A 19,872-nucleotide genomic window follows, 5' to 3' on the forward strand; every position below is an offset into this window, starting at 1 on the left:
GCGTCTTAAAGCAAACACAGCTGTGACCTTTCTCCCCAGGCCCTCTAATGCCAGGGGGACTTTTTAGGGGGAAGGTCAAATTGGACTATATGCTGAAGTCTATGAAAGGGCTGCTCCTGGTGACGGGGCATCCAGAGTTTCGAAAGGGAAAATAAATAGTGCAGTTTGGAGAGCACCATAATATCAGTTTTCCTGAATGGAAGTCATAGTTCGTGACTAAATTATAAACCGTGAGAAATGATACTTAACCAAAAACTGCTCTGTTTGGATTGGGTTATGCTGATGCAGTCTTTCAAGTTACGGGTATATTTGCAAAGATCAGCATCATTTTTCTTCCTGGAACACATGTTGGCAATTTGAGTAAGACATTCCCTCTCAAGGAGCTATGATATTCAGGAATTCTATAGCTGAGAGACATTTTCCCACATTTCTTTTAAACTTTGACCTATTATAGTTTATCTTTGGTCCCTAAGGAAGAATTACATTTTGTTGTCTAATTATAGGCCACTTGCAGAAGCCATGTTTAATTGCTTCAATTGCTATAAGAACGCACAATGTTCCACAGATGATGAAAATATATTGTAGACTTAAAAACCCTATGAATCAAGTTTGTTTCTTCCATGAAGAAACAAGAAAATGATTGGCAATTTTTTGTTCCTCAAAGGAAAGTTGTAAAATACTCCACTTTAAAGATGAAAGTGTTAAAAATAATAAGCCTAGAGGCAAACTTCCTTTGTCTCTCTGACAGAATTACAAGTCAGCCAACGTCTTCCCTCCATTTATCTCACTTCTTTATGGCCATGAAAACACCTTCAAAATGTTCCCCCCTATGCATGAGCCAAGTCTATTATTTAAATGACACCCTCTCAATCAGGCATACCTGTCTAACCTATTCAATCAGAAACCTGCACTCTAGCCCCTCCCACGGGCAGTTCTCATCCCCCAATCTGCTCTTCTTTTTCCTTCCTCCATTTGTTCAATAATTTTCTTATTGTCAGGTTCATTGTCTTGCCTCTTTCTGTTAAAATGTGAGCTTGATGAGGGCAGAGATCTTTGTCTGTTTTGTTCACTGACATATCCCAGGACCAAGAAGAGTACATGGCACATAATGGGTAAAGAGTAAATGTTTGTAGAATTAAATACCTATTGAATAGCATAGAAAGAAATAAACCCATGCACCTACGGTCAATTAATCTATGACAAAGGAGGCAAGAATATACACTGGAGAAAAGACAGTCTCTTCAATAAGTGGTGCAGGGAAAACTGCACAGGTACATGGAGAAGAATGAAATTAGAACATTCTCTAACACCATATACAAAAATAAACTAAAAATGGATGAGAAACTTAAATGTAAGACCTGATACTATAAAACTCCTAGAGGAAAACACAGGCAGAACACTCTTTGACATAAATCACAGCAGTATCTTTTTGGATCCGTCTCCTAGAGTAATGGAAATAAAAACAAAAATAAACAAATGGGACCTAATTAAACTTAAAACGTTTTGCACAGCGAAGGAAACCATAAAGAAAACAAAAAGACAACATACAGAATGGGAGAAAACATTTGCAAATGGTATGACCGACAAGGGATTAATCTCCAAAATATATAAACAGCTCATACAGCTCAATATCAAAAAACCCAAACAACCCAATCAAAAAATGGGCAGAAGATCTAAATAGAGATTTCTCCAAAGAAGACACACAGATGGCCAAGAGGCACATGAAAAGATGCTCAACATCACTAATTATTAGAGAAATGCAAATCAAAACTACAATGTAATATCACCTCACACCAGTCAGAATGGCCATCATCAAAAAGTCTACAAATAATAAATGCTGGAGAGGGTGTGGAGAGAAGGGAACCCTCCTACACTGTTGGTGGGAATATAAGTTGGTACAGCGACTGTGGAGAACAGTATGAAGGTTCCTTAAAAAACTAAAAATTGGGCTACCATATGATCCTGCATTCCCACTCCTGGGCACATACCTGGACAAAACTCTATTTCGAAAAAATACTTGCACCCCAATGTTCACAGCAGCACTATTTACAATAGCCAAGACATGGAAGCAACCTAAATGTCCATCAACAGATGAATGGATAAAGAAGATGTGGTATATTTATACAATGGAATATTAGCCATAAAAAAAGAATGAAATAATGCCATTTGCATTATAAATATGAGCTAATAAATTTTCTATCCTTTTCCATTATTTCATGGATTGTCATACTAAGTGAAGTAAGCCAGACACAGAAAGACAAATATCATATGATACCACTTATATGTGTAATCTAGGAAAAAAATGACACGATGAGCTTATATACAAAACAGAAATAGAGCCATAGACATAGAAAAGAAACTTATGTTTACCAAGAGGGAAAGGGTGGGAGGGATAAATTAGGAGTTTGGGACTAACACACATACACTACTATATATAAAACAGATAACCAATAAGGACCTACTGTTTAGCACAAGGAACTATACTCAATATTTTGTAATAACCTGTAAGGGAAAGGAATCTGAAAAAAATATATATATATATATATGTGTGTGTGTATGTATAACTGAATCACTTTGCTGTACACCTCAAATTAACACTACATTGTAAATCAACTATACTTCAATAAAAAAGGAAAAAAAAATTCTTGTTGAAATAGAATAAGTAAATTAGCAATCCTTCATAAAAATGGACACTGCTCATCATATCACAAAACAATGTATTATTGCCCAGATTATGTTGTACAAAACAATTGAAAAATTCCTAAAAATTCATGTGATTATACAATTATAAAACTGATTCTGTAAATAAGGATATCAGAAAAGTCAAATTACTATTTCCCTTTTCAGAGTTGACACCTACAGAAGCTACACATTTATCCAAGCATATCCAAGCTTTTTATATGCATTGCTTTTAGAGTGGGAAAAAATACAGGACTCTAAGATTCATGCAGTCCGATGTGCTATCAATGCCACCATCCCTGGTGGGCAGCCCTATGCACTGGCCAGGCCACTTCCAAGTAATGCAGCAAATCACCTTTTGTGAGTTTATTTGATCTAGGCAAATAGACAAAAGCCATTTGGAGGTAAGACTTGAAAATAGGGTTTTAAAAAAAGTTGAGAAGAAATTTTTAATTTAAAAAATGTGTGTGACCAATTTGAAAGCATCTAGAGAAATAAACACATTTATATATTTATTATATATCAATAATGAGCTGGAAGGAGAGGAAAGATGACTTTTTAATTTATCAAATAAATAATAAAAATTGATAAATATGAGCTAATAAATTTTCTATCCTTTTTCTATAGGAAAAGGAGAAATGCAGACAAAACTGATGTTTGAAGTACTTAGATAAAAGAGTTTTTCAAAACTTTTTAAACTGTGGAGGAGAAGAGAGTATGGAATATAGTAAACAAAAAGAAACTTAAATCTCATTCTCATGTTAAAGACTATGATATACATCAATTTACCTTGGTAGTTCAGTTCTGGATTAAGAAGAGTGAACTTGGGACTTCCCTGGTGGCGCAGTGGTTAAGAATCTGCCTGCCAATGCAGGGGACACGGGTTTGAGCCCTGGTCCGGGAAGATCCCACATGCCACGGAGAGACTAAGCCCGTGCACAACTACTGAGCCTGTGCTCTAGAGCCTGCGAGCCGCAACTACTGAAGACCACATGCCACAACTACTGAAGCCCACGTGCCGAGAGCCCGTGCTCCGCAACGAGAAGCCACTGCAATGAGAAGCCCATGCACTTCAACGAAGAGTAGCCCCCGTTCGCCACAACTAGAGAAAGCCCGCGCGCAGCAACGAAGGCCCAACGCAGCCAAAAATTAATCAATTAATTATTTTTTAAAAAAGAGTGAACTTTGTGGTGGATGAGTTCCATGATATCTACATACACTAGAGTTTATCATTATGGCTCTTCTGTTTTACCTGTATTTTGCAGACATATTGTTCAAGAAAGTCAAAGATGCTCTTATTTTCCCAAATAATAACATTTTAAAGATTTTAATCCTTTTTTTTAAACATGTATGTCCATATATCCTCCCCCTCTCTCTCATAAATACACACACATACACACACAGAGTATATCTTCACTTTATAGTGAGATGATATGGAAAGAAACAAATACTGGACGGGAGAATAAAGTGAAACCTAAGCTAAACGTATGAAGAATTTTACTGTCCAGGAAATTCTTTAAGCAACTATTATCCTAGTCAGCACAACTTGGCTCCTGGATTGTCAGTTCCTTTTTAAGTTACCTTGGAACTTGTTCAGTAGCAAATGCAGCATTTTTACATAAAGTACATGCTCAGTAAGTGTTTCAGCATAGATCTCTATGTGAAAATCTCATCAAATTACTTGGCCTCAAAAGTCTAATTTACTTCCAAATACAAATGATATTGTGGAATGAAACTATCATGTTAAATATTTATTTAGCACAAAGGTTTTCCAGGAACTGCTTCAGGTCTTGGGAATAAAATAGTAAGGAAAAATTACAGGTGGTCCTTACCCTCATAGAACCTAGTGGGAGAAAGACAGGAATCAAATACACAAATACAAAATTGCAAACGGTGATAAACAGTATTAGGAGAGCTCCAGGGAGTATAATGTGGGGTATCCTGGAAAGCTATGGGGAGGAGGTGACCTTGAACTGAAATCTAAAAGGTGAATAGTAATTAACTAGGCTAAAAGGACAGGATAGTGTGTGGGAGATGGAGAGAAAATTATTCCAGCAAATGCCCATGAAGCACATTATGAAAAAACAAAAGCTATAGAAATGTTTATATAATGGTGGGTGTTTATCATTTGAATAGTAAAAACAGAAAATAGTGATGTAATATCAGATGACAGAGACCATGCAACATTTTTTAAAAAACGTAAATGAGTAGCTCTTTCCCTTTTATATGAATATAAATTGTGGCATCCACATCAGTTCCCTCCTTCTTATGTAAGATATGTAGCTAGAATCATTGAAAGGGTATGATAATATCCCTCTTAGATGTATACACTTCAGGTAAATTTAAATTACTGTAGTTTTCATACTTCTCTTCCTTGCACATAGTAGAAACCCCAAATCAGTGATTGTTGGATTAAATTAAATTTTCCAAAGAGGAATTTATATGGTACAGCAAATAATCATAACTAATGATAAAGATATCATTTCTCATACCAGTTTATTTTATTTTTAAACAACTAAGAGTTAAGTGGTGCTATAATTTTATGAGAGAAATGAGGTTCAAAAAAGTTAAGTAAAAATTTTCAAGGTCACATTGCTAGAAGTGGTAGAGTCAATCTGTGTACCCAACTTCAATCGACGCTCAAATTCCTGCCTGCACCACCTTACCCACACGACGTTCAATTCCTGACAAAGAATTGGTCCCCAAATCACTTGTGCATCAGACAAACTTGGGTGCTATTTTCAAACGTTTCATGAAACAATTTCAAATTACAGGTTTGCATAGGGCTTTCTCTTCCTTTCATCCTTAAAAATATGACTTTATTTTTTTTTTAGCCTTTCATTCAGTGAGAACTTGTGGCTTAGGAAACTTTCAAATAAAAATCTTTAAAATTTTGACTTTCGTATACTTGAGCACTGAGGAGACACATCAACTGCAGAAATTTTAAGTTCTTGTATTACCTAAATATCCATAAAATGTGACTGAAGTTAGTAATAACGAAGCAGTGTAGAAGTAGTGTATTTCACTGATTCTAAAATCTCATCAAAGCTTCCAACTCAACATGACACAATGCTAAGAAGTCATTGTTAGGAAGATATAGTTCTCTTTTAGAAATGTGAAAATGTGAAGAAAATGTGAGAAAATGTGGGCCTTAGAATTGATGAAAATGATAGTGGGAGGCTCTAAAATGCTTCCTCTCCTGTGGTGACTCCTCACAGATGCCCGGAATTCTACATCCAGGGAGCTTGGTCTTCTCGGCTCCCATGTGATGGATGCTGTATACTCAATTGCCAGGCATTGAAGGTCATAAAACCCACACCTGGATTCACTGAAAGTTAAACCAAGGAAGAATGCTTTCTTTTTCATTCTCGTTTCTCCTGACATTACTCTCCATTTAATTAAAAAAATAAATAAAGAGTTACGTGAATAATTCTGTGATTAAAAACATAAGTTTGGTATATTTAAACTTCTAAATTGTAACTTAAAATAGAATTCTAACAACCTTTGCCCTGACAAATGTGACTCTCCCTGTATGCCTGCTATAACACCACTCTAAAAAGGGATTACGTCCTGTTCTTCAGCTGCCTAGCTTTTTCATAGCACTTTTTCATAGCACTGTACAAAGAGTGGCCAAAATCCTTAAGGGATAAGATTTAGTTTCTAAAGTAACTTTATACATTAAGTATTTTAAGTGTTATATTCGTAATTCTATTTCTACACGAGTACATAGATTTTATTTTTCCAAGTTTTTATATTAATACTTTTAAAATATTGCATTAAAGCAAACAATTTAAGACTACAATGCACATATTAAAAAACAGATTCAGGTTTTTGAAGCTTTCATTTTAAAATAATTTAAGATACAAGTCTTCTTTAAGTTCTTCAAAGGACACAATATTATGCAGTAATCAGTTTCATTTCAGAGCAGATTTATCACTAAAGCTAGCTAAATTGGGGCTATATATAAAAATGCATAGTCTCACAATCTTCATGTGCTTTTTAAAGTGAATAATATACTACAGATTTCTTATACTAAAAGCATAATATAAATGAAACCCCTTTGGGTTGGGTTGCACAACACATTCACATATACTTCTAACAACACATAGGATGTGTGACCAATACATTGTAATCCACGCTGAAAGTCCAATAAAGAGTGGAAAAGTAAAGTAGACACTAGCAGCCTTCTAGATTTATAGAACATCGGAGCCAGGCTTCTCCCTCTTGGGAATGGCAGCCCAAGGTCACAGTACAAGGCACAGCGGAGACCTACAGTAATTTACTGGCTCCTGACCCAGTAGGTGTTCCACCTATCGGTTACCATCTATGGTGCTTTGGAGAAAGTAGTCAATTTTTATTGGTTTCTGAAATATCTTTATATGATCAACAATTCTTCCTACTTGTTTGGTTGTTCTGCTCTATAATGAAATATAACCTCTGTCATTAATGTGATAGAATGTATCTATGATCTCTCAAATGATTTTTTTCTTTATCCACAGAGTTTGTCAGAAGCCTAAAATACCTAGAAATCAACCACTGTTCTGTAGTTTGATTTGTCTTTGTCTTTTAAATGTCATGTCTACCCAATCCTCAGAAGAGTGCATTCACTCACCTAGGCCCTCTACTGTATGCCCAGCCCACTGCCAGATTCTGAATGGTCTTTGCCTTCAAGGAGTACTAAGCAGCAGCTTGAAGTCAAAAGACTTCAAGAAAAGAGGTCTAAGATGGACATGTCAAGATAACTCACAAGCTTGCAGAAACAGGAGGCCCATTGCTAAAACAATTACCAGCAAGAAAAAGGAATGCTATTTTATGTGTTTAACCAAATAAAACCTCAACAAGACAGATGTTGCTGAAAGAACTTGGAATTTGGAAACTCGAGTTCCAGCAGCATTACTTATTAGCTGTGTGACTTTCATTGCCCCAGAACCTGTAGAACTTCTATATCTATAAAACTCGCATAACACCCATTTCACAAGCTACCTTCCTTTAAAAAAGTTGACACACAAACAAAATACTACAGTGAGGCAGAATTTTTTTCCTTTGATGCATTAAACAGCAGTGGAAACTCTGCCTAAACTCTGCCAACTCATGCCAGCAAGATTGGCTAAGTCAAGTGCATGACAAAGCAACGCTTTCTGCTGGTGATGGATGTGGACGTAATGTGTTGGTGTTTAGTTTATTCTCTTACAGTCTTTTCCCTTTTTGTTAACCTCATTTGTCAGTTCATTGACATCCATCCCTTTTTCTTTCCAATGGCATCTTCTTCATACCTACCGAATCTATCAGAATATGAATAATCATGAAGAAAAATAATTTAAACAGTATTTAATAACAGTACAAACTTCTTTATTCATTAAGTCATAACTAACGTAAAACTTCCCTGAACCTAAACTCCAAAGAATGAGATTATTTCCATTACAGCCTTTTTCACACTGTACAAAAATTAGCTCTGTCCCAGCAGATTTTCTATACGTTCTAGACAAGAATAACTGGTCTTGTTTTTCCCCGTGTTCCTAAAGTCCAGCTCAGTTCTTATAAAGTAAGTAGGGGATTATAAATCAAGTGAACTTTAAAGTCTTGGATAAAAATTTATCTGATTAAACTAATTCAATAAGAAAGGAAATTACTTTGACTGTTATATCCGTTTATAATCTAAAAAAAAATACACAGATATTCCTGAATCTATTCACAGATGGAGTAAAAGCTTCTGCCATCTGGTTTATAGGTGAAATTATTTAATTTCATGTATAATTAGATGATGTATGCACTTGCCCAAAATCTAAAGATTTCCTATTTTAAAGAAAATGCAAAATTAAGTATAATCTTCAATCCTTTGTGCTGGAAATCTATACCATTTCTACCTCAGTCTTAAAATACGACATCAAAAATAAAATCACAGGTTACTAAGCAAAAGAGCTTACAAGGTAACTGATTACTTTTGCTGAATAAGTACCTCATAGTTAACTATATTAAATATAGCAATGGGTTTCACATAAAACACATACCAAAAAAAGTTAAAATTTATGGTAAGGAATATGAAATATTAAACAAAGATGACACAGATATGCCCTTGGAAATAGCATACATCTCCAAAGCAAACGCTCACAGGGAACATTCTCTGATGGTAACTGCCTGGGTCAGGTTTATTTTTATAGTCCGTTGCTAACACCATGACATGCTTTAAAGGTTCTGTCAAACAACAGAACTGACTTTAAAAAAAACAAACCACAAAACTGTACTAAATAAATCCTTTTGATCAATGCCATATCAGGATATCTTGAAGGATATCTTTTTTTAAATTGCAGTAATGATGGCAGTATTAGTCAGATAAGGAATAAAATCCTTATCTGGATTTTCCTTATAGGAAAGTTTTACTATACCTAAAAATAAGCAAGCCATTTATTCTAGAGGAAAATAAATTAAAATGCTACTCACAGGGAGAATAGCAGTATTCATGTAATTCATTTACCTTCAAGAAACATACTTTAAAACTTATTTCCTTGATTATAGGTTATAAATATCAAAAATCAGCATGCCCCTTCTTTTCTATTATTAGCTCTAATTGTTCAGCTTCGGGCTTGAACAATTAAATAAATGACAATGCCATTTATGGATATGTGGACGCATGAACAGGCTTAGGGTGTAGAGAGCAGAAATTCACTTTTGAGCGTGTTAAGTTTGAGGGGTCTATGAGTTACCCAAGGAGAGATTTCAGAAAGGCATTTGGATATGTGAATGCGGGGTTACAGATACAGGGATGAACGAGTAAGGGAGCAGCAGCGTAGTGATTCAGAGTCAGGGACTCGGGTTCTGACTGCCTGGCTTGGAATCCTAGCTCTGCTACTTAGCAGCCGTTGGCCTTAATGAGTTATCTAACTCTGTGCCTGTGTCCTTACATCTAAAATGGAACAACAAATAGGTTTATGGGCTTCCCTGGTGGCGCAGTGGTTAAGAATCTGCCTGCTGGGCTTCCCTGGTGGCGCAGTGGTTGAGAATCTGCCTGCCAATGCAGGGGACACGGGTTCGAGCCCTGGTCTGGGAAGAGCCCACATGCCGCGGAGCAACTAGGCCCGTGAGCCACAGCTACTGAGCCTGCGCGCCTGGAGCCTGTGCTCCACAACAAGAGAGGCCGCGATAGTGAGAGGCCCGCGCACCGCGATAAAGAGTGGCCCCTGCTTGCCGCAACTAGAGAAAGCCCTCGCCCAGAAACGAAGACCCAACACAGCCATAAATAAATAAAAAATAAATAAAAAAAAAAAAGAGTGGGGTAAAAGATATAACAATTGAATGCAATGGGCAAATCTTGATTGGGTTTAAAAAAAAAAAAAAAGGTTTATGTGAGGATGAAATAAATAAACATACATTTAAAAACTGATAATTGTGCTCAATGAGTACTCTATAAGTTTTGACTATTATTATTCTCTCTAGCTACTCTAGTAGCTGTTATAGATGATACTTAGTCCTTGGGGGGACAGGGAGTATGCGAGAGAAGAGAGGAGACCCCCAAGCCCAAGCCTTAATGAACCCCAATATTAGATGTCAGGAAGGCAACAAAGGGAACTAAAATGTTCCCCGCTTGTGAAGCAGGAAAAAATACACCAGAAAGGTGTCATGGAAACCACAAGAGGGGAAGCTGTCAAGAAGGCCCAGATCCTTGGCGACCTAGACTTTCATCCAGGCAGCGGTAGAGTGGAGCAGTGATGGTTCCCTAATGCTAGCGGTTCTCCACGTTCAGGTCCAGTTAAGCGCCCAAAGAGGGAGACAACTTTCTTGAGGGCACAACCTTTAGGAACTTCTTCCTGGTGTTTTAGCATCCCTTTTACATTTCTTTTTTTTTCACCTTTAAGTCTATTTCAACAAATAAAAGTAAAGTATTCTTTAAAATAGAGAATGTCTTCATTCAACCCAGGACACACTGCTATATAAGAAATAGTAATCCTTCTCAAATACAGTATATCCATTAAATAGCTTACAATTTTGTTCACTGATTTTACCCCAATGATATATATAATATATATAAATTAATTATATATATATAATTATTCATATGTATAATACATAAATATATCTTTGAGTAATCCTGTTCTTGAAGGTCTAAGAAAAAAGGAAAGGCTTCTGTAGAGAGAGCGTGAATAGAGAAAATACGTTTACCTGGTCAGCACACCGGGTCTATAGCAACATGAAAAAACTAGAGTGTGTTATTTGCTTAAGCAGAGCTTCACCCTAAGTCAGATTCCGAAAATAAGCCATCACTCTAAACTCATCTGCTTATTACTTTGGAGAGCACAGAAACTAAAATACAGCATAAGTTTCACTAAGGGAAAACCTTATGCTGGTGAGAAGGTACTATTTGGTTAGATCAAACAACTTCAGAAAATAGAAAGCACACACATTCAGTGTGTGTATGGAATGTGTATATACGTTTAGGGGGAGGCTTGGACTAATGTTTGAAACCTTTTTTCAACCAAAAAACTAAATACAAGGTTTCATTTTCAGGAAACGTTACTGAATAATTTCATTGTTAATATGAAATGGTGATAACAAGAGGGTGGTTACACATTCTGGTTTGGGGTCTGGAGAACGTTGAATTTTGTTCTGTTCCTTGCATGCATGACCCAGGTCAGCTGTCTCGTGGGGAGGGGGCAGGCAGGAGAGGTTTCTGCTAGCATGTAGCTGAAAACTGCAAACTCATTGCCACGAACAAGATGCACTCAAGCTAACCCTGCTGGGGAGCGTACATCCCATACTGATACACAATAAAGTTGCTGCCTAGATTTCTTTCAGGGTAGAACTGTCATCTTCTCCTGATTATGAAAATAACAGAAGATCACTGCAGAAAGATTCAGACAGTACGGGAATGAGTGAGACAGCGTGCACATCTGCTGCAATCCCATGCACGTTTATGTTCATATATTTCCTTCAATTTTAGGATTCATGTTCTCAAATTTTCACATTTCTGAAATCTGTAGGTAACTTAAAATTGACACCTACAGTTACAACAGTGTTTGTCTTACTAATGTATCATACTACACAGCCGTTACAAAGGATAAGGCCGCTCTGTAGGTGGCAACATGAATGAAGTGCCAGACATATTAACTGAAAAAAGAACAGGGCCGAACAGTGTGTATGCTATACTATCATTTATATATTTATTTTTTTTAAGGATGGATATTGATATGCTGGTATATGCATATTTATTTCTAGAAGGAATCACAAAGAATGGGTAAAAATTGTCTGTAAGGGTGGGGAGTGGAGTAGAGGGGTAGGAATGGACCTTTTTCATTGTATACCCTTTTCATCTTTTGAATGTTTATATTTTACTTATTTAAAAGTAACCGATTCATTAAAAAGCAAAAAATACTACATAGTGTTATGGATACATGCATATAAAGTCAATATATAAAATCCACGTGTAGGAAGGATTACACATCAAATTCATTAGTGTTTGTGTCTGGAGTGGGAGGGAAGAGAAGAATGGCCTGATTAGAGGAGACATCCTATGTAGCTATGAAGTTTTAATTCTCAGAAAATTATCTTAAGCAAATACGACAAAATATTAACATTTGTTAATGATGGTGGTATGTACATGGGTGTGATATTATTCAGTAGTACTTTAAATTTTGTTCACAGGATCAAGATTAAAAAAAAAAAAATCTCTCATGGATACTACTACACAGCCATCAGAACTGCCAAAATTAAAAAGACAATACCAAAGGTTGGAGAGGATGTAGAGCAACTGGAACTCAGATACCATGTTGAAAGGCCAGTAAAATCATATAACCACTTTGGAAAATGGTCTGGCAGTTTCTTATAAAACTAAATAAACATGTACCCCATTAGCCAGCAATCTACTCACAGGTATTAATCCAGGAGAAATGAATACATATCCACAGAAAGACTTGTACTAGAATATTTATAGAAGCTGCTTTATTCACAAAAGCCAAAAAGTAGAAATAGCCCAGCTGTTCATCAGTAAAAGAGTAGATAAGCAAACTGGTATATCCACACAATGAAATACTGTTCAGCAATAAAAAAGGAACAAACCACTGAAACAGGCAACAACGTGATGGCTCCTTAAAACATGATGCTGGGTGAGAGAAGCTTACACAAAAGAATGTGTACTCTATAAGTCTATTTATATGAAGACCTAGAACAGGCAAAACAAATCTATGGTGGGGAAAAAAAAAATCAGAACAATGGTTGTCAGAGAAGGGAGGTTATGAGAAGGGCTGGGAGGTTGACTGAGGAAGGGGCATGAGATAACTTTCTAGGGTGACAGTAATGTGCCATATCTTGATAGGGGTTTGGATTACACAGGTGTACGCATTTGTCAAAATTCAGTCAGTAAAATGTTTAAGGTATGTGCATTTTATTGTAAATGAATTTTGTCGCAAAAGGAAAAATAATATATAACCAAATATTAACCCTGGCTAATGATACGCATGCTGCAGTATTTAGGGGGAAGTATACTTATAACTGCAATTCATTTTGAAATGCATAAAAAAGATGGATTGATGGACAGATGGGTCAAATGTGTGATAAAACAACTGTAGTTAAATGTTAATGGTAGAATCTAGGTGGCAGGTATATAGGTGTTCACTGTAAAATTCTTTTAAATTTTCTGTATGTTCAAACATTTTCATAATAAAATGTTGAAAAATATCTGGTTAAAATAGCTAGTTAGTATTCAAAACACATATATCTTATTTAGCATGGATCTCTTTGTCATTATATACTGGTCCACTTTATTAAGTATAGAGATTTTAAAGAGAAGTTTATGAGCATCACATTAAATTTCTGGGACCATCATAGAAGACACCATGCCTAAAATAAGTAAATACTGAATGTACTTCTTGATTTACAACTATGAGACCACACTGCACGTAAGACTGGATTTTAGGAATAGCCCAGTCTGTCTCCTATGCCCAGCTCTAACCCAGTTCACTATACTCTCAAAAAGAAGAGATGGCAGCATTCTGCTACACTCATAACACGAGTACGTGGACATCCCAAAGGGGATGAACGCCACTGCCATGTGGACACTGTCTCTCTACTCTTTCTTCCCTCCCTGAGGGGACACAAAGCAGGCCCCCTCCCCATCCCAGGCCACTTTACTCCCCATCCCGGCTGGCGTGACTGGCCCAAGAAATGGTACAAATCTGTTCTCTCTTAGAGATGCTCTACCTCTTGCTCAGGTGCTTCTAGGTGTGCGTTAGATCAGCGACCTCAAAGGATCACTAAAGCCAAGCTGAGGTTTAAATTGGGAAGAGAATCTGAGGTTTCGGCCTTTTAGTGAGCGAAAGGAATCAAGAATTCAGTTTAGCCTAGCTTACTGGACCACTGTAAGGAAATTCCAGCCAGAAGAAAGGCTTTGCTTCACCTCCCATATGACCAGCTCTACTATAGTACCTTGTGTCTGTCTCCGTGTGCATGTGGGTATCCACCACTCAGGGGCATCAAAAGGAGGAATGGCAGCTGCATAGAGGAGATGCCCTGATCATAATATCCACTAACAGCATCCTAATACCAGAAATCTTAAATGTACACCACTTCTTGTCTTTTTTCCCCATTAACTATAAATTGGGTACATCTTCCCCAGTTGAAAGATACAGATTTATCTACCTCATGCTTTCTAATCATGCTGACTTTAAATAGGACTTTATGAGCATCCTGGCCCAGTGATTATTAAAGCAGATATAGCAGTAAGACCAAGGACCTTAGGCTCTATTATCTTCCTTTACCTGAGCACCTAGATATTGGGGCCCTGAACTAGGGCATAAGGGCCTCACAAGAGGTTTGGGTATTTGTCACTGTGTGACAGTCCATATTTCCCGTATATGTGCATTGTTACACTAAGCCAAAAAGTGACCTAGCCCATCAGTGTTTGGAATACAGGATGCCAAAAAACATAGTTTGCCAGATTTTTGTTTTCTTAATGAATTGAATGACTACATGTTTTTCACATTATATATACTCCAGCTTTCTGTTTACAATACAGAATAATGCATATGGAAATAATGATGAAAGATGAATTCTGGAATTCATAAATTACTGAATTATTTTTTTTATCACTTACCTCATTTGAGGGAATCATGGCAAAGGGTTTGATGATGGCAGCTAATGGAATCTGAGCTTGCTTGGCCATATCTGACGTGCATGGGAAACAGTATGTTGTGCAACGGATGTATCGAGGACTCGCATTGCCTGAAATATTCAAGGATGCATACTTAAAATCTGCTTAGAAAAAAAATCTGCCCTATAATATTTAAATATTTATAAAGGTACTTCTAGGACTTCCCTGGTGGCACAGTGGTAAAGAATGCCAATGCAGGGGACACAGGTTCGAGCCCTGGTCTGGGAAGATCCCACATGCCGCAGAGCGACTACACCTGTGTGCCACAACTACTGAGCCTGCGCTCTATAGCCTGCGAGCCACAACTACTGAGCCCGTGAGCCACAACTACTGAGCCCGTGTGCCACAACTACTGAAGCCCGCGCACCTAGAGCCTGTGCTCCATGACAAGAGAAGCCACCACAATGAGAAATGCGCACTGCAATGAAGAGTAGCCCCCACTCGTTGCAACTAGAGAAAGCCTGTGTGCAGCAATGAAGACCCAACGCAGCCAAAAATAAATAAATAAAATTTATTAAAAAAAAAAGGTACTTCTAGACAACGCATTGTCTTCTTTGTAAAACTTCTTCATGATTTCTACAAAAAAGGTAGTATTGTCTAACTTTACAATCTATAGTCTAAGCACACTGTAGTTTCTTGTAAAATAAAACACTCTGCATTCTACTGCAAAAATATAAAAGAGATTTTAAAATTATTATTATTTTCCAGAAGCACGGTGTTAATATAGCCACTCAGAGACTTGAGAGGTGTTTAGATTCAATGGGAGAAATAAAGCAAAGGTACAAAACATAAGAATAAAATTTCTTCTTCATCCTCTTCTATCAATACATCTGCTATGGGAAAGGTAAGTATTTGTATGCCATTTCACATCAGCAAGTTATACTTTGTCAAATATGATTCCATTTGACTATAAGTTTTTTTTCTAAACTTGAAATTCAATTTAGAAATGAAAATTCTAAATAATAGAAATACTGTTTTTTTAAACACCTTAATCTATTTTAAAAACACATTAGGTTTCCTGACCAAATATTTTTTTCAAGGCATACATGAGAATTAAAATTATATCCATGGCATGAAGAATATTTTTAAATCACCAGAATAACTTATCTAAAATAAATTTTGAATTAAATTATAATATATTTTGGCAAAAGAACATCAGATATTTACTGAGTGTCTACTAAGTTTTAGACTAGGTGCTTCCTTGCAGAGCTTATGTTCTCGCAGAGGACACAGACAATAAGTATTAAACTCAATAAATGAGTAAATTATATAGGACCTTAGAAGATGATAAATGCTATGAAAAAAGCATTTCTGGTTAAGGGGTGCCATAGTGGAAAGCAGACCGCAATTTTAAATAGTTACAGAGTTGGTCTTCATCACAAGGCAACATTTGAGCAAAGACTCCAAGGTGGCAAGGGATTTATCTGGCAGGTATCTGGGGGAAGGGTGTGCCTGGCCTGGTAGAGGCATGTCAGGAGCCTGACAGTGGGGCAAGTGGGGCACAGCAGCTGTTGAGGAGTTCAAAGAAGTCACAGAAGCCAGATTAGCTAGATGCTTGATACCATTTTTAAACCCTCTGGCTTGTACTCTGAATGAAATGGGGAGACACTGCCAAGCTTTGAGCAGAAAAGTGTTGTGATCGGACTTCGGCTGACTCTACCTGTGGTTTTCAGGATGGAATGTAATAGGTAGGAGAACCAGGAAGACCAGTTTGGAGGCTGTGCAGCAACAAGGTGAGAAACAGGGTGGCGGCAGGAACCAGCCTGAGAGCAGCACATTCTGGATGTATTTTGAAGGTACAGTGGCTTACTTGTTGATGGGCATGATGTATGAGGTGTGAAGATGGGGGGTATGACAAAAGGACAGGGTTAGGGATGACTCCAAAGTTTTTGGCCTGAGGAATCAGAAGCATGAAGCTGCCACCAACAGAAAAGAGAAAGGCTGCAGGAAGGGAACGGGTTTTTTTTTTTTTTTTTTTAAACAGATGTGTGGGTGGAGATCAGGAATCTGGGTTTGGACATGTCCATTTGGGAGATCTATTAAGCAATCAAACAGTGATGCTGAGTAAGCAATTAGATACATGAGTCTTGGTGTTGGGCTGAAAGCTGAGCTGGAGATACACATTTGAGAGTTCTTAGCATATAGATGGTATTTGAAACCACAAACTAGATTAAAACCACCCAGGGAATCACGGTGGCCAGAGAAGAGAAGACGACCGAGGACTGAGCCCTGGGTCCTCTTAACATAAAGAAGCCAGAGGAAAAGGAGAAATCAGCTAAAGGACTGAGAAGGGAAAAAACAAGGGAGTCTGGGTGTGCTGGAGGTGAAGTGAAGAAAGCACATCAAGGAAAAGGCAGGAGCATCTGTGCCAGGTGGTGCCTCCAGATCAACATGACCGCTGGATTTATCAACGTGGAGGGTGGTGGAGACCCGGAAGAGAGAATTTTGGTGGAATGGGGGAGTGAGGAGTGGGGGTGCGGCAGGGGGGCTGCCTAGAGTGAGTTTAAGAGAGAAAGGCAGGCGAGGAATTGGCAACAGTCCTTTCAAGTTTTATTGTGGAGGGGAGCAAAGAAAAGAGGGGTAGCTGGTAAAAGAAGTGGATCAAGAGAACATTTTTATTTTTTTAAGATAGGAGAAGGGTTTTTAAAAGATGGGAATACTTGTGTAAAAGGGGAAATATTGATGACATAAGAATAAAGAAGGGAAACTTATGGTAGCAATACACTTGAGTAGTGCACAGCAGGAGAGGCTGGCTTACAACTGGAGCACATTTATGGCCAAATCAGGAAGGCAGAGCCTGAGGACACATTACAACAGGGGGTTGATGTGATGGTAAGAATTCTCTTCTGATTGTGCACTTTTCTCAGAAAGGAGGAAGTAAGAGCAGCTGAAAGAAAGGATGGGAGGTTACCGGTTTCAGAAGGGATTGTGAAACAGTTACTAAGGAGAGTGGAAAAGCGAAAGGACTTGGGAAGGACAATGTGCTGGGAAGTTCATGGTCCTGAGTTTAAAGAGACCCTGCAGTGTGGCTGTGAGCCTTTCTCTGGCCATGTTTCACTGCACAGGTGGGTCCAGAATGAGGGGAAGGCTGGACCTAAGAAAGCTGAGTTTCTTTTCATCTTCAATCTATTACTGCCACATTTTACATTTTGGGGGGACCAGCTAGAAATATGGATCTTAATATAAAATATTCTGATTTTTATACAATGGCAACTAATTCAAATAGAAACAAATTATTCTGTATGATTAATTAACATGACTGTAGGCTGAACCCAGTTCGGGGGCTCTGCTGCAGAGGGTCTGAGAAAAGGGAGAAACGTGGTACTAACAAAAAGGATAATAATAATAACGATAACTGCCAATGGGTTAGGCATTATTCTAAGACTGTTATATGTAAATTCACTTTCATCTCACAGTCCCCTATGAGATTGATACCCTATGACCTGATTTTACAGAGGAGAAAACTGAGACACTGCGAGGTTAAGGGACTTACCTTAATCAAAGGGTTAGTAAATGGCAAAAGTGGTATTAGAACCTATCACAATTCTCTACAACATCTCAGATAAGTTGGGTCCAGGTCTTGAATTCTGGATGAGGAGTTAAGACCAATCCTGTTTGCCCAGGGGCAATGATGGGACATTTTTTAGCAATATGATCAAATAAATACCTGAAGAAAATTAATCTATTTAAAATGTACTGGATAGCTTCTGGGAGCAGGAAAAAAGATCAGAGACAGGTAGATGGGTCCATTGCTGTAGAATCCAGGTGAATACTAACACAGGGTAAAAGAAGAGTTTTAGCACTGGAATAGAAGAAGAAATATTGGGTTGGCCAAAAAGTTCGTTCGGGTTTTTCCATAAGACGTGACAGAAAAACCCGAAGGAACTTTTTGGCCAATCCAATATTAGGTAGTAAATGTAAATATGCTTGAACCCCTTTATTGTATATTTCATACAACTTAGATAAAATCTTCCTCATTATCATCATCACACAAAGTTACACATAGTGGGAAATAAGAATTTTTGAATATTTTAAAGTATATTTTTTCATTGTACTCAATTTTCACTATGCAACATTTCCAATAATATATTGAAATTGAGTATGTTATCTTTAAAAAACTTATTTTTTACAGTGAAATATGCAAATGACTGAGCTCGTGAAGGTGACTAAACAAACTTGTTACAAGAAGATAATGCACACAAAGAATAAAATTTTAAAAAAGCAATGAAGAATTTGTTTTTTAAGCCAGTATACAGAAGTGGGGCATGAAAGGTAAGGTTATAGCAGATAATTTAGCAACCTTGGTAATTAAGAGCCAGAACTCCTAATATGCTTAATAAAGAAACTTATGGGATAATCTGACTAAAAACATTCAATAAGTTATTCTTTCAACAAATATTTATGAAGCCAATCCCCATGCTAGAAACTTAGCGACAGGACAGAATGAAGCTTCTGGCTTCAAGGTCTGGTAGAAGAGAATAATAATAAAACAGATAATTGCAACATGGCTGGTAAGTATCACAGAAGAGCAAATCGATTATGAAGTGGCCCAAGGGAGGCAATGAGTCTGCCACGTGGATAAGAGGTGACTACACAAAGGATGCAGTGCTTGAACAGGGTCTTGTAGGATGGGCAGAAGCACAGAAGCAAAGGACAAGTTGAGTCTTAAATTAGATCCTGCAGCCAAAGGCAAAGGAGTAATATTCTTGAAGTAGGTGTTTCTCTTCACTGGCTTTGCCACTAATCAGCTGTGTGGCCCTGGGCGAATCACTTAACCTCTCTGGGCCTTAGTGCCCTCACGTCTGTAAAGTGAGAGAGCACACCAAACGAAGTCCAAGGTTCCTTCTGTTTCTATACTTTATTTATATCTGTGAATTTCTGTGTGTGTCTGAGATCCTTGGGCTACATCCTAAAAAGTCTACTAATGCCCAGAAATAAACCCACATACCTATGGTCAATTAATCTACGACAAAGGAGGCAAGAATATGCACTGGAGAAAAGACAGTCTCTTCAATAAGTGGTGCTGGGAAAACTGGACAGCTACATGTAAAAGAATG

At 37.5% G+C, this 19,872-nt stretch overlaps 1 protein-coding gene across 2 annotated transcripts in view; it reads right to left on the reverse strand.

Moving 5' to 3' along the window:
* Positions 1–19,872, reverse strand: part of SEC24D (SEC24 homolog D, COPII coat complex component) — a 111,170-nt gene that overhangs the window by 53,595 nt on the left and 37,703 nt on the right. For both annotated transcript variants that reach the window (XM_082389616.1, XM_082389617.1), the window contains exon 8: positions 14,759–14,886. In XM_082389616.1, coding sequence (XP_082245742.1) covers positions 14,759–14,886 — 128 coding nt within the window. The remainder of the gene's footprint in view (positions 1–14,758; positions 14,887–19,872) is intronic.

The sequence above is a fragment of the Balaenoptera borealis genome, assembly GCF_965194805.1.
Source record: "Balaenoptera borealis genome assembly, chromosome: 4".
NCBI classification, from domain to species: Eukaryota; Metazoa; Chordata; class Mammalia; order Artiodactyla; family Balaenopteridae; genus Balaenoptera; species Balaenoptera borealis.